This window comes from Kwoniella newhampshirensis, chromosome 8, assembly GCF_039105145.1.
Source record: "Kwoniella newhampshirensis strain CBS 13917 chromosome 8, whole genome shotgun sequence".
NCBI classification, from domain to species: domain Eukaryota; kingdom Fungi; phylum Basidiomycota; class Tremellomycetes; order Tremellales; family Cryptococcaceae; genus Kwoniella; species Kwoniella newhampshirensis.
Window position 1 is genome coordinate 1100197 of NC_089962.1, and position 12382 is coordinate 1112578.

General features: G+C 50.5%; 6 protein-coding genes across 6 annotated transcripts; 4 read left to right on the forward strand and 2 right to left on the reverse strand.

Annotated features, from left to right (window-relative positions):
- Positions 1–36: 36 nt before the first annotated feature.
- IAR55_004612 (uncharacterized protein) lies at positions 37–2223 on the forward strand (the record flags this gene model as incomplete). Its single annotated transcript, XM_066947709.1, has 8 exons — positions 37–99; positions 205–346; positions 457–631; positions 704–824; positions 889–977; positions 1041–1235; positions 1309–1582; positions 1639–2223. The coding sequence occupies 8 exons, from the start codon at positions 37–39 to the stop codon at positions 2221–2223; spliced, it is 1644 nt and encodes a 547-aa protein (XP_066802123.1).
- Positions 2224–2989: 766 nt separating this feature from the next.
- Positions 2990–3397, forward strand: IAR55_004613 (uncharacterized protein; the record flags this gene model as incomplete). Its single annotated transcript, XM_066947710.1, has 2 exons — positions 2990–3102; positions 3232–3397. 2 exons carry the CDS (start codon positions 2990–2992, stop codon positions 3395–3397), a joined length of 279 nt encoding a protein of 92 aa, XP_066802124.1.
- Positions 3398–4673: 1276 nt separating this feature from the next.
- IAR55_004614 (uncharacterized protein) lies at positions 4674–6013 on the forward strand (the record flags this gene model as incomplete). Its single annotated transcript, XM_066947711.1, has 5 exons — positions 4674–4745; positions 4869–5093; positions 5158–5211; positions 5270–5554; positions 5669–6013. 5 exons carry the CDS (start codon positions 4674–4676, stop codon positions 6011–6013), a joined length of 981 nt encoding a protein of 326 aa, XP_066802125.1.
- A 164-nt stretch (positions 6014–6177) lies between these two features.
- IAR55_004615 (uncharacterized protein) lies at positions 6178–6860 on the reverse strand (the record flags this gene model as incomplete). Its single annotated transcript, XM_066947712.1, has 2 exons — positions 6178–6437; positions 6530–6860. 2 exons carry the CDS (start codon positions 6858–6860, stop codon positions 6178–6180), a joined length of 591 nt encoding a protein of 196 aa, XP_066802126.1.
- A 320-nt stretch (positions 6861–7180) lies between these two features.
- On the forward strand, positions 7181–8606 carry IAR55_004616 (uncharacterized protein; the record flags this gene model as incomplete). Its single annotated transcript, XM_066947713.1, has 5 exons — positions 7181–7236; positions 7334–7428; positions 7592–7774; positions 7864–7949; positions 8052–8606. 5 exons carry the CDS (start codon positions 7181–7183, stop codon positions 8604–8606), a joined length of 975 nt encoding a protein of 324 aa, XP_066802127.1.
- Positions 8607–9037: 431 nt separating this feature from the next.
- On the reverse strand, positions 9038–12371 carry IAR55_004617 (uncharacterized protein; the record flags this gene model as incomplete). The annotated part of the gene is made up of 12 exons (XM_066947714.1): positions 9038–9268; positions 9334–9474; positions 9531–9628; positions 9687–9786; positions 9852–9943; positions 9997–10068; positions 10137–10290; positions 10351–11476; positions 11527–11564; positions 11621–11712; positions 11765–12230; positions 12339–12371. The coding sequence occupies 12 exons, from the start codon at positions 12369–12371 to the stop codon at positions 9038–9040; spliced, it is 2643 nt and encodes an 880-aa protein (XP_066802128.1).
- Positions 12372–12382: the final 11 nt, after the last annotated feature.

Consider the following 12382-nt stretch of genomic DNA (forward strand, 5'->3'; position numbering starts at 1 on the left):
ACACATACCTTATAGAAACAATCCACGCAATCCAAGATGAGATTAGACGCAACAGATCTGAGATACGTCACAGCGGACGAGTTCCGAGTACTCACAGCTGTATGTGTGAAGCTGTCCTGCCACTGCTCATCCGCGCACCGTCTTTCAAGTTGAACGTATCTCACTCTGAACAAGGAGAGAGACTGATGATCTTATTCCCTGTAGGTCGAGATAGGATCCAAGAATCATGAGGTCGTACCATCACCTCTCATCGCCGAGCTGTCAGGCATAAGAGGAGGTAATGTGAAGAAAGCGCTGGGAGATCTAGCAAAGAGAGATCTGGTCGCTCGACTTCAGAACGTCAAATGTGTGTAGCAGTGTCTGCCGCATCATCAAAACCCTTTCAACGCCGTGTCCGACCTTATCCGGATGTCTCATCAAAGGTAGCCTTGCTGATATGAGGGTCTCGCTACACAGATGATGGTTATCGGCTCACATACGGTGGTCTGGATTACCTATCTCTCCGAACGTTCTCTCGAAGGAAACCTGCTAGTGTTCATTCTGTCGGCAACAAGATTGGGGTCGGGAAAGAGAGTGATATCTACATCGTTGCGGACGAGACAGGAGAGAAGAGAGTGTTGAAACTCCACCGGTGAGCCACTCACCCCGATCTGTTTCTGCTTCTCACGAAGTTTGACTCCAGCTGATCTCTCTCGTTGTGCAGACTGGGCCGTATCAGTTTCAGAGCGATCAAGAGCAAACGAGACTATCTCGGAAAGAGGAGGAGTGCATCATGGATGTACATGAGTAGACTGTCTGCTCAAAAGGAGTTCGCATTCATGAAGGTGAGCTTCGCGTGCCGCTTTCACTTGCGCTAGGTCGTCCAAACTGACCCACCGAACCGACTAGGCTTTGTATCAACATGGTTTTCCAGTACCCGTCCCTATCGATCAAGCGAGACATTGTGTGGTCATGTCTCTTATCGATGGATACCCCCTGTACGTCCTCTATCGTCCTCACACCCTCATCGGGCTGTCAGACTGACATCCACCCTTGCGCAGACGTTCCGTTGACGTCGTTGATGATCCTGCCGACCTGTACTCGAAGCTAATGGAGCTCATCGTCCGACTCGCTCATTCCGGTCTGATTCATGGCGATTTCAACGAGTTCAACATTATGCTTTTACGGAAGACTGGAGAGCCTATCGTCATCGATTTCCCTCAAATGGTCAGCACGCGACACGAGAATGCAGAGTAGTGAGTGTTTCATTGGTTCTTTTGACACCGCCATGGAGTCAGCATCGTACTGATTGATGACCACACCGAATAGCTTCTTCAACCGAGACGTCAATTGTATCAGACGGTTCTTCAAAAGAAGATTCAGATACGAAGGTCTCACATGGCCTACGTGGAAAGATGTACTGGAGGACGAGGATGAGGTTGCCAAGACCGAGCGTGTCGTAACAGAGGAGGGTGAGGAGGGACAAACTGAGAACACCGAGGAGCAAGCCGAGAGCTCGACCGCTGCAGAGAAGAGGATTAGGATAGATCTCGAGGTGGAGGCAAGCGGGTTTGGCAGGATCATGCAGCGAGAGCTGGAAGACGTGAGTGCAGCGGGATCGGAATGGAGAGCAAACGATTGCTGACACTAGGTTCTCAGTATATGATCGAAGTCCAGGATATCCCTGCTAGCGATGGTGAAGAGGTAGAGCAAGACAGTGAAGATGATGAAGATGAGGACGAAGACGAAGATGAAGAGCACCAAGATCGAGGGGCAGCTGAAACGTCGAAATCGGCTGCACCCGAAGAACCTCTCGATGAGGAGTCATCGCGAAAACAAATCGCAGCGCGAATGGAGGCTCTTCGACTCAGCAGAGCGTTGGGCAATGATGAGCCCGAAGACTTCGACCCAACACTACAGGCTCAACATTCCGATCATTCTCTCACCGAGCCATCGTCAGATTCTGACTCTGATGCGGATTCAGACGACTCAGTCGGTGTTGCTCCGACAGATTTCACGTCATATATGCCTTCTCAGAGGAATGCAAGGAGGTTCCATCCGAGATTGACAGTGAAGAAGCTGGGCGAGAAAGATGGTGTGAAAGAAGTGGTCGCGAAAGAAAGAGGGGTGATGGAACGCAGAGGGAAGCCACGGGATACAGGTGCCAAGCTGGGTAACGCCAAGGGCCATAAATGGAAGAGCAGCGCAAAGTACATGGTGGGCAAAGATGACAGCGGGTGGTAGACATTCTTTGTGTGGATGAATACGTTATGCATATGTATATTTTACTGCACTGGAGGTGTGAATGGCACAGACAATCACGGAAGCGACCGCACAACTGATCAGTGGTGTTACGTCGATTCGATATCAGATTCGATAAACAAGTTCAGGGTAAACGCGGGGAGATCGTCGTTGCTTTTTGCTTTCTATAAATCGCGCGATCCTTTATCATGTTTCCATGGAGCAGAAGCGATGGATGGCTAGAGTGTCTAGCTGTCTGCTCTGGACATACATTTACGAATACCATTCGCAGGTATGTATCCCCTTCCTTCTGCCAGTGTAGGTAGGTGTATTCAGGTGTTCGGCCGGTGGCGAATGAGAGAGTTCAAAAAGTACAAATCGGAATCGAATCCGAAAACAATCCCATCAAATGATTTGTAGATTGTTGACGCGATGATTTGTATTATGACCCGGAAGATTTGTATTTTTTTTCTCTCTGTGCGCTTCTCCGTCCTGCACCGAGGCAAGACGCAAAAAAAAAACTGTAAAGTCAATGAAATGTGTAACAAAGGAAGGAGAAAACGGTGACAGACTCTTTTGCTCGTGTGCATGCATGTATATATAGAGCGGCGGTGGGGGGCAAAGAGTTGTCGGATGACTTGTTCTTCCGATTCATCACTTCCTTGATTTCCTTCATCACCAGTATTGAGAATCTCATCGAAAGCAAGACCATCTTCGTTACTCACCCTCACCCGGAAAACCTGCTCTCACACAACACGCACACGACACGATGGTCCCGCGAATCTTACCGTATATCAACTTTGTGGTCGCTTCAGCCGCCCTCAGTTTCCAAGTGGGCGTCTTATTCCCTTGGCATCACACAATAACAGAGGAATTCAACGAGTGAGTGAATGGATCAGCGAGCAGGGCTGTCTATATATCGCCCTTTCCCCTTCCGCTCCTCTCCTGTGACCTTTAGGCAGTGATCGATTGCATGAGCTGACTGTTTCTCTCTGAACGTGCGGGTGACAGACTCAAGTCACAACAGGCCAAACAGCTCGCTGAATATCATGCCGAAAAGGCGAGTCTGATAAATGCCCTGCATATCAAATTGGACGACGTGGCCAAGACCATCACACCGAATGCGAAAGATGGGTCATCGGAAACGTCGAGAACAGGTGGAGCTCTCAAATTTTAAACTCCAGAAGAAGAGGTTGAGAAGTTGGACCGGTCCAGCATCGCTCGTTGAGTACTACACATCTGCGATGTATGTTGTCATTATCATCCTTCACGTACCCGGTCCATCATTTGTAACCTCACCGCTACACCATCATTTCCGATTTGAGGTTAACGAGTCAGAACTGATCGTTGAGGGGCAAGCTTAGTCATTCATACCCGGCACACATCGTTATCCCTCATCATACATTTCGACACATAGCTTCTCCTCTTTCTCTCCTGAAATGAGTCTGCGCGTAGTTCGTTGCGGTGGACACGGGGTGATGCCGGGACTGGGGATCCGGGATCGACACGTTGTACATGAGACGTTATGCATGTCACTGGCCATGAGATGTAGTGAGTGAATATCGACGGGACTAGAATGTCGGGTGCCGCAAAGGACTTTCATGTGTGTCTCTGAGATATCACACCACAGGATTCCCAACTCGATACCAGGTCCGCTGTACCGAAACACATGTCTGTCACTGAAATTGGTAGGAGAAGAACAAGCATCGCAGAGTGATGCTCACTCCTGACTTCATAATGACGGATCGACTCGTATCGAATGCTTATGATCAGTACCGTGTCCGAGAGACTCTTCAATCAACGCATTCAAAAAATTACCGTCATCCCGTTGCTGCTTTGCAGTTTACAAGCCTCCAAATCTGAACTCCGGTACAAAAAGTACAGCTCTATCGTTAGCGACCTCGTCCTAAATCATGATGATGATGAACATTACAGATCCTCGTCCCAGCCTGAAACCATTGGGTCGTTCCCCGGGTAGATGACACTTTGGGATTGCGCTTGTGACGAGTAGTGATCTTCTCCATCGAATGATGAGTATTGGCCATAGTCAGCCGATGATTGAGTAGTCTCTGACCTGTCCTGTTGGTCAAGAGAGGGAGATGCTGAGCCAGTGTCGACAATGAGGTACTCGGCCATTAAAAGATCTCTAAAACATTGAATTTGATTGTTTGCAGCTGGATGTCCAGCATGGTCTGCAGACATCGTGCCGCCCTGCGGGAATCCTCTTGTCAAACAAGGTCAACTGACGAAGGGAGCTCACATACAACCAGAAGGCCAAACTGCCAAGGAAGACCACACAAGCCCAGGAATCTGAAAAAGTGCCACAACACTTCAGCATACCCGGTTGTCTCAACGTCACTTGTTACCGGCAAAACATCTTCCTCTCATACAGCTCATCCTTTTTTCTTTCGACACATCTTGATCCATCATCCAGCAGTGAACGACAGACTACGATGGACGCTTCTTCTTCTTCTTCTCGGCAGGAGCTAACTCACAACGCAGTCTTGTTTCTGAATGATCCGAAGGTATGTTTCAGTGACACAGTCTTTTCCCGCCCTTGTCTCTGTTCTCAGTCTTCCAGCCTTGTGCCCCCTGCTTCAGGACCTGGTGGTCACAGCTCAACCGCTTGCCTAACTTCGTCTGTACAGGTCCAGTCGTCCAGTCTCACCTCACGTATCCAGTTCCTCGAATCCAAAGGTCTCAACGAACAAGAAATACAACAAGCTCTCCAACAAGCTTCGCAAGGCTCATCGAACTCCTCTGCGTCACATGCACCGCCGCAAAGACCCAACTTCCCTGCACCGAGATATGGATATGAGTACGGCACTCTGGCACCTCCTGAGCCGCCACGGAGGGACTGGAGAGATCTGTTCGTAAGTCTGCATGGGTTGTCGAACGGCAGATATGGTTTGCAATATTGATCAGGCCTGATGGTAGATCATGGCTGTTGTCTCTGGTGGAGTAGTCTATGGTCTGACCGCCCTGGCCAAGGTGAGTGCTACCTAACGTAAGCTTAGTCACTTTTGCTGATGTCCTTCGGAATCCGCAGAAATACCTCGTCCCACATTTACGACCGCCTTCGACGACATCATTCCAAGAAACATCCACATCCCTAACGGCGCAATATGACGAAGCGGCACGACTTCTGGCCGAGTTGAGCGAACAGACCACCAAGCTCCAGACGACCATCGAAGAGGATCGCGAGCGGGTCAACGCGGTCGTTGGAGAGGTCGAAGAAGCTGTACGGGGTGTCAAGGATGGCGAGGAAAGATGGAGAGAGGAGATGAGGGATATCAGAGGAGAAGTCGAGAGTGTGAGGGAATTGGTCCCCAAGGTACGTCAATGGTCTCCTTCAGCTGGCTCGTTGATCGGACTTGGACACTCCTGTGAACATAGTGGACACTCCTGTGAACGTAGCTGATGGCCATTTGACCTTTACATCTTTTAGATGATCGAGAAACACGCTCAAACTCAATCTGCAGCTTTGACGGATCTTCAAGCCGAGCTGAGATCGCTGAAGACTCTCCTTCTGTCTCGTCAACAACAGCAATCAGCCTCGACAAATGGGAGCAGTGGTTCTTCGGGCGGAGTCAGCTCTACTACCGCCGCCGCCAATGCGTTACTTGGCCCCAGAACCGGGGCGGGAAAAGCCAGTATACCAGCTTGGCAGATGGCTCCGACCGGTAGCGGCAGTGGGACTGGGAATTCAAGTCCTATGAACGGAACTGTACTTCTCGAAAAGGAGAAGGCGAAGGAGGAGGTCAAAGAGGACGGAGGTAACGATCAGGAATGAGGAGCGGATGAAGCTTGGATTATACTGTTTTGCTCAATAGCTATAAGACGAGGGTCATGAGGTCATGTCATATTGTACAATATAGTACAGTGAGGTTTGTCGTCTTCCACCCATTATGATGCTCGCGACCGCCCCTTTACACTTTGGCGCTCCTCCGTCGCACATTAAGCTTCGCCCTCAGCTTCGTTAAAGCTCAACAACCCCTTATCTGCCTTCTTCTTTTTCTTCTTCTTCTCTCCTCCTCCTCCCGACGTCAGGTCCTTGCCCTCTGCAGCTGCACCGACTAACTTCCGCTTGTTCGTTTGGGTGTTAGGCTTGGGTATCCTAGGCTTCGTGCTGTCCCCAGCAGGTCTCTCAGTCTGAGGATCGCCCTTCGTTGCAGATGAATGCGGATCTCCTGGAGGTGGTGTGTCTTGACCTGCGGCTGTTGACGTCGAAACCCAACACGATCTGTCAGCTATCATACTCCTTCGACACGTGCCATATCAAAGTAGTTCCAGACCAGGTGAAACTCACCCTTTCTTCTCTCCTGTTTGATCTCGTCCATATTCAGATGTCTTCCTTCCTTCAGAACCACGACCTGAGGTCCTTCTTCGCCTCCACCACCAAACACTTCTCCCCACTCATCATCGTCATCTTCTCCGTCCTTTTCTCGTTCGTCATCACTCCCTCGTGCCCATTTCCCTTCTCTAGGTCGTTCAGGTATCGCTTCCCTTCCGTCGTCCCTTGTTGGTGGTGGAGAATCCGGGGTTTTACCAAAGTTCTGCAGAAATGACGGTTTTTGAGCAACGTAGGTGAGTCCGTTGGAATATTGGTTCTTGGTCGGCCCTTTACCTTTGGGAGGCATTATTGTATCCCTTACAAGATGGCACAGACTTCGATCAGGAGGTTATGATGGCGGTCCGAACATGGATGGTATCGAGCAAGAGGATTTGCATGATGTGAGGGATTGCGAGCCGAATAAATCCGTGATGAGACCTCCACTTGCACGATCCACTTTCTTCAGTTGTCGTCTAGCCATAAATAGATAGATAGAAAAGAATGAGGAGGAGGAAAAGTGAACCCCCAGGCCATATGTATGATTATCAATTGTCTGCTCGCCGCTGGACCTCGCAGGCTATAAAGATCTTGTATTCCAAACAGAGCAGATCTTTTCCGTAATCCACAATGGCAAGCTTTGCCAAAGCCACCTTTGACGTGGCTTCGTATCTCGCCTGTCGTCCGTGAGTATCGTTCCGTGGGGTGTCAATACCTGCTCGAGCGAATTTCACACACATGGGCTCTATCTCGCGCCGCTGACGTCCTGGATGATTTGATCAGGACATATCCCCAAAAGGTGTATGAGACTATCTTGGCTCATCATCGTTCGCGAGGGGGTCGATTCGACCATCTCGTAGATGTCGGTTGTGGCCCAGGTGGGTGTTGAGTCTTGTCCGGTCGCGAATCTCATGGAATCCTCGGTCGGGGACTGGTAGTCGACACCTCCTTTCTCTGCTCTCCGTGGTCACACCCAACCGAAAGGGTTGCATTGTGTAGACTATGCATCTGACTGAGCTGACATGTCTGCTCTCAACGTAGGTTTCGTTGCTCTTTCGCTATCGCCCCATTTCAAATCTACTACGGCTCTCGACCCATCGAAGAAGATGGTAGATGTCGGCTTACAGCCTTCTGATCCTTCTCGACCTCGTATAGAATACAAAGTCGGCACTGCAGAGAGTTTGGTCGAGGCAGGGGTAAAAGAGGCTGATCTTGTGACTGCAGGTATGTCGTACTGGGCGATGTTCAGGTACCTGGCCTGTCACTGGTTTGGCATGTCCTGAGTCCGGACTCAAGCTGACGAAACCTATCAGGTCAAGCGGCTCATTGGTTCGATCACAAGAAGACTTGGGCAGAGTTAAGCAAAGTTGTCCGACCAGGCGGGACAGTAGCGTACATCGTAAGTCTGTGACGTGAAACAGCTTCAACATCTGTTTCTCCCGACTTTCCACTCGTCGAATTCAGCCCTGAAGTCTGCGAGATGTGCTGAACCCCTCCATAGGGTTATGCCGAACTTGTCTTCCCTTCTCACCCGAGGCTCAACCCCCTCTTCTCCCATTTCTCATCCAAAATCATCGGTGCATATTGGTCACAACCCGGCCGATCTATCGTCGAGAATCTACTTGACGCAGTTCCTTTCCCTGTCACCCCCACTACCAGCCCATCCTCGCCAGGCGTTGGCGGTGACGCCAGCGGGGAGCACCTTCTGCCACTTGATCAGATTGACGAGCCACCATCGTTGCAACTCGACGATTCCGGATGGGATCCAACTACGGCTATCCGAATCCGAAGTACTCCAACCAAACCATGGTTGATGACGCGTCCTATGAGTTTGGATCAATTTGAGGGGTATCTCAGATCAGCGTCCGCAGTGCACGAGTATCGACAAGCTCATCCGGAAGAGAAGCGGGGTGAAGGAGATGGCGATGTGGTTGATAGGTTCATGGTGGATATCAGGAATGGGTTGGAAAGCGAGGGTATGGTGGATAAGGATGGGAAGGGGAAGTTCGAAGTTGGTTGGCCTTTGGTTGTCATGATGATCAAAAAGAAACCTTGATGATGTGGAATACTAGATGCACGGGTAAAAGGTGATCTTGTTCTTCCTTTTCAGTGCCGTCTTTCTGATCGCATTCGTACCACCTCAATTCACACGGATAGCCATCCGTCCAACAAGCTCGGAAGTCGAGAGGTCTCGATTCGTCTCACAGCGTCCTTCGAAATCCGCGTGTTGCATTTCATAAACCTCCTGAGATATCTTCCAACCCTGATCTTCAAGACAAGCTTGTGTAGTCTCGCGCATCTAGGCACATTGCTCCTAACATGATACAGTACATGATCCACGGATGATACCTGGGGCAATACAACGTTAGTCCGCGACAGCTAAGGGGTTACTCTATCCTTCCAAGCCCAGGTCTGCCTTTCCCCTTCATTATATTCGCGAAAATTGATAGCTCCTCCGTTCCCTGGACGATGATTTGTCCTTGTGCATCATGCCTTCCACCCAATCAAGAGATCCCTCAGATCGCTTGAGATGACTTTTCTCTCTTTCTTCTTCCCTTCAGCACCTTCCTTTGGGCTCTCCTCGATTGCCGACCCTTTCCTCCTTCTCAATCCCTCCTGATCTGTGTCCGCAGTGCTTTCTCTGTCCAGATCTTCCACTAAACTCCTGAAGCTCAAGAAGAGAACCTCGCCTTGGGCAAGGGTCGTGTCCAAGTCGATCTACATGAAATCAAACAGTGTGAGAACCGTGATTCCTCTCTAATGAACAGAGACGATCAACGCACTGTACCACTGAGATCATTCGCATACTTCAAGACCTCGTCAAACTCCGTCAGATATCGCATCAAAACATCTCGGTGCGACTGGAGCACGGCGAGAGCCACAAAGAGAATGAACTGATTCGAGTAGTAATTGGTCCACAGCACCTGTGCGAACTTTCTCAGCGATCCTGCAGGGACAGAAACGGGTAATGTTCACTCACTTCCCATAACCTAACTACAGTTTCGAACTTGAATTCACGCTTGAAGGCGATCAGAATCCATCGGAAGCAGAAGAAGAGGTTGAGAGAGTCGGTTCGTTCTGCGAAGTATCATATGTATTAGCAGAGGTTGGGCTCCCGATGTAAGATCCCACTCACCCAAATGTGCGTACAACTCTGGGTCCATCACGCTTATCAACTGTTGTAAAGTGCTCAATTTCCTTTTCATTCCACTCTGGTCGCGGAGGAAGTTAGATTCCTGATGGGGGGACTTGTCAGCTGATATACACTCGCTTGAGTGGATCACTTAGACGCCCCACTCACCATCATCTTCATGACGCCCACAAGACCCCAGAAAGCATCGCCTTCATTGGCATCAAAAACCACGTAGATCGGACTAAGAAGGTCGGACATCCCTTTGATAAGCGGGTCAGCTATATCTTTCCTCATGGAGTGCCACACTACTTACCCTGTACATACCCTAGCTCAGGCGAGTAGGTATGGTAAGTCATCAAGATTGTCCTGAGAGCAGCAATGTGGGCTGCGAGGAGACTGAGATCAGCCTCGAAGACTACCTGCATGCATCAACTTCGGGGCCGAATAGCTCACTATTCAGCCCTGCCATTCCTCCTTCTTCCTCCTCGCCTTTCCCATTCCATGATCCACCAGCACCACCGCCTTCTTTCTCGGCGTCACCCTTCTTGATCGCTTCGGTAGGAACAGCATAGATCGGTTGATTTCTATCAGTTCTTCGGCAATCAACCTGGAACGATGCGATAATCAGCTCCTTCGCATGCTCGCGTCAGGATTCGTCGCCACTCACATCGATTCTGTGCCATTCTTCCCTCCAATCATCTCGCCCTCCATCCTTGTTAGCATCCTCCTTCCACTGATCCTTTAGGCCGGCATATACCTTCCTCTTCGCTTCTCTAGCTTCTTCTCTGGTCTGCCTCCTCTTTTCTTTGCCGCTTTGTCCACCTCCCACACCACCCACTGACCAGGCTACTATACCCAGAAGCACTTCCCATCCTTCTCTCCTGGCTTGCCTATCTGCCAACTCTGTACTATCGCTGAAACCACGTGTGAAGATTTCCCGACGGACAAAGAGCTCGTCTCGGCCTTGGGCCGCGAAGGACTCCCAATCTCGAGCAGTAATCGGATGCTGAGGTGTCCTGGTGGGGTTAGGAATAGGCCGCTTGGAGTACGACTTAGGCAGCATCGAGAAGACTCCAAGATCACTGGCAAGGTCTTCAGTCGGACTGCCACTGAGGGAGGTTCGGTGTATGCGAGCCTGAGAGGCGACTTCATTTCGTCGTGCACGTTCGCCTTCCTCTGCGACCACTCGTGCCCAACGAGCGAGATACAGTCTGGCCGATTCGAACTCGGTAGCCACATCACTCCCTTTACCAGTCTTTGGTGGCAACCGACCACTTCTCTCCCACTCTCCTGGCACGTGTACCAAGCTCCTCACTGCCGGGGGCAAGTGAGGCACTACAGGTTGAGCAAGCGGGTGAGATAGGATCTGAGAGGCAGTCTTTCGTGACAGATTGGTGAGATTCGACAACGAGGTCATCAGCGTTTGCTTCGGCGTCGCGTTGTTCAGCACGGGAGTGTTCGGGTAACTCGGTTTGGGCGGGTAAGGAGCCGTATTTGGTCTGCGAGCTGCCGGCACTGCGATTTCTGCTTCGGGCTCGTCTAGTCCTGCCTCATGAACTTCGCGATCACTTTTGCTGGGATTCACCAGCCAGAGTTCCGCTCCCATGTTACGTTTGGCTTGCAGGAGTCGGGAACGTACAAGAGTCGCACGGGATTGGAGAAGGGAAAGGAAGGGTGGGAATCCCCACTGTGCTCGAGGTACGTTAGGTGGGTTTGGGATAGTCGGCGAGGCGAGGAGCGGTGACTCGTCGTCGTGAAAGTAAAGAGTGGGAAGCGAGATTCCGCCAGTGAGGCTGATTATCGCTGTCAGTACTTATGGCTTGGCATATACGGTACGACTCACTTGAAGGTCGCGGAACCATACCAGTGAGACAAGCTCGGCTGTGATTGTATGTGAGCGTTCTACTCTCCCAGTAGTTCTGTTGAACATCGCTCACAGGATAGACTAAAATACTGTAGAGACTGGTGACGGGAATCGAAAACGCATACTTCTCCCCCTTTGGTGGGGGTAGAGAGACGAAAACAAAGCCTATGTGTCTGGTTAACGGTACATTCGACACGACCGCAATGTAGTCACGTACCATCTTCCTCCTTGTCAATTCCTTGAGCTGAAGCGGTCATTCTGCTTTCAACCGTTTTGTAACCTTCTCTGTCTTCCTCATCCATGCGGTCCAGCAATTCGTTCGGGACCCAAGTCACCAAAACCTCCTTCTTTCCCCCATTTGTGTCCTGCTTTTCGACATTTGGTGCGAGAGTATGCGGAACGGTGCTGTCCACTTCGACGATTGCAAGATATCCAGAGATATTGTCTTTGTTGAACGAAGTGGGGTGTATCGCTACATGCGATTTGCAGTAGATTAATCTTGCTTTCCCATGACCTTTGGTGATGTTGGTCGAAGACGTTGTGGAAGCTGTCGACGAAATATGTTCATAGTCATCTCCTAATCTGGACGTAGCGGTGGTGGATGGGGAGTTGAGTTGTGGGGATCGTGAAGACACGTTGACGAGAGAGTTGGCCGAGTCCGAAGATGCAGAACGACGAGGTATCTGAGAGGCGGGTTGAGCTCCATATCTGTACTACCGGACACGACGCGCGGCGTGGGATAAGAGGGTGTAGATATGATAAGGAAAGATACTTGGGTGGCGATGACTCACATCGGAAGCGTTTGTGGGGTCGTTGGAAGTCATCGTGGATCGTT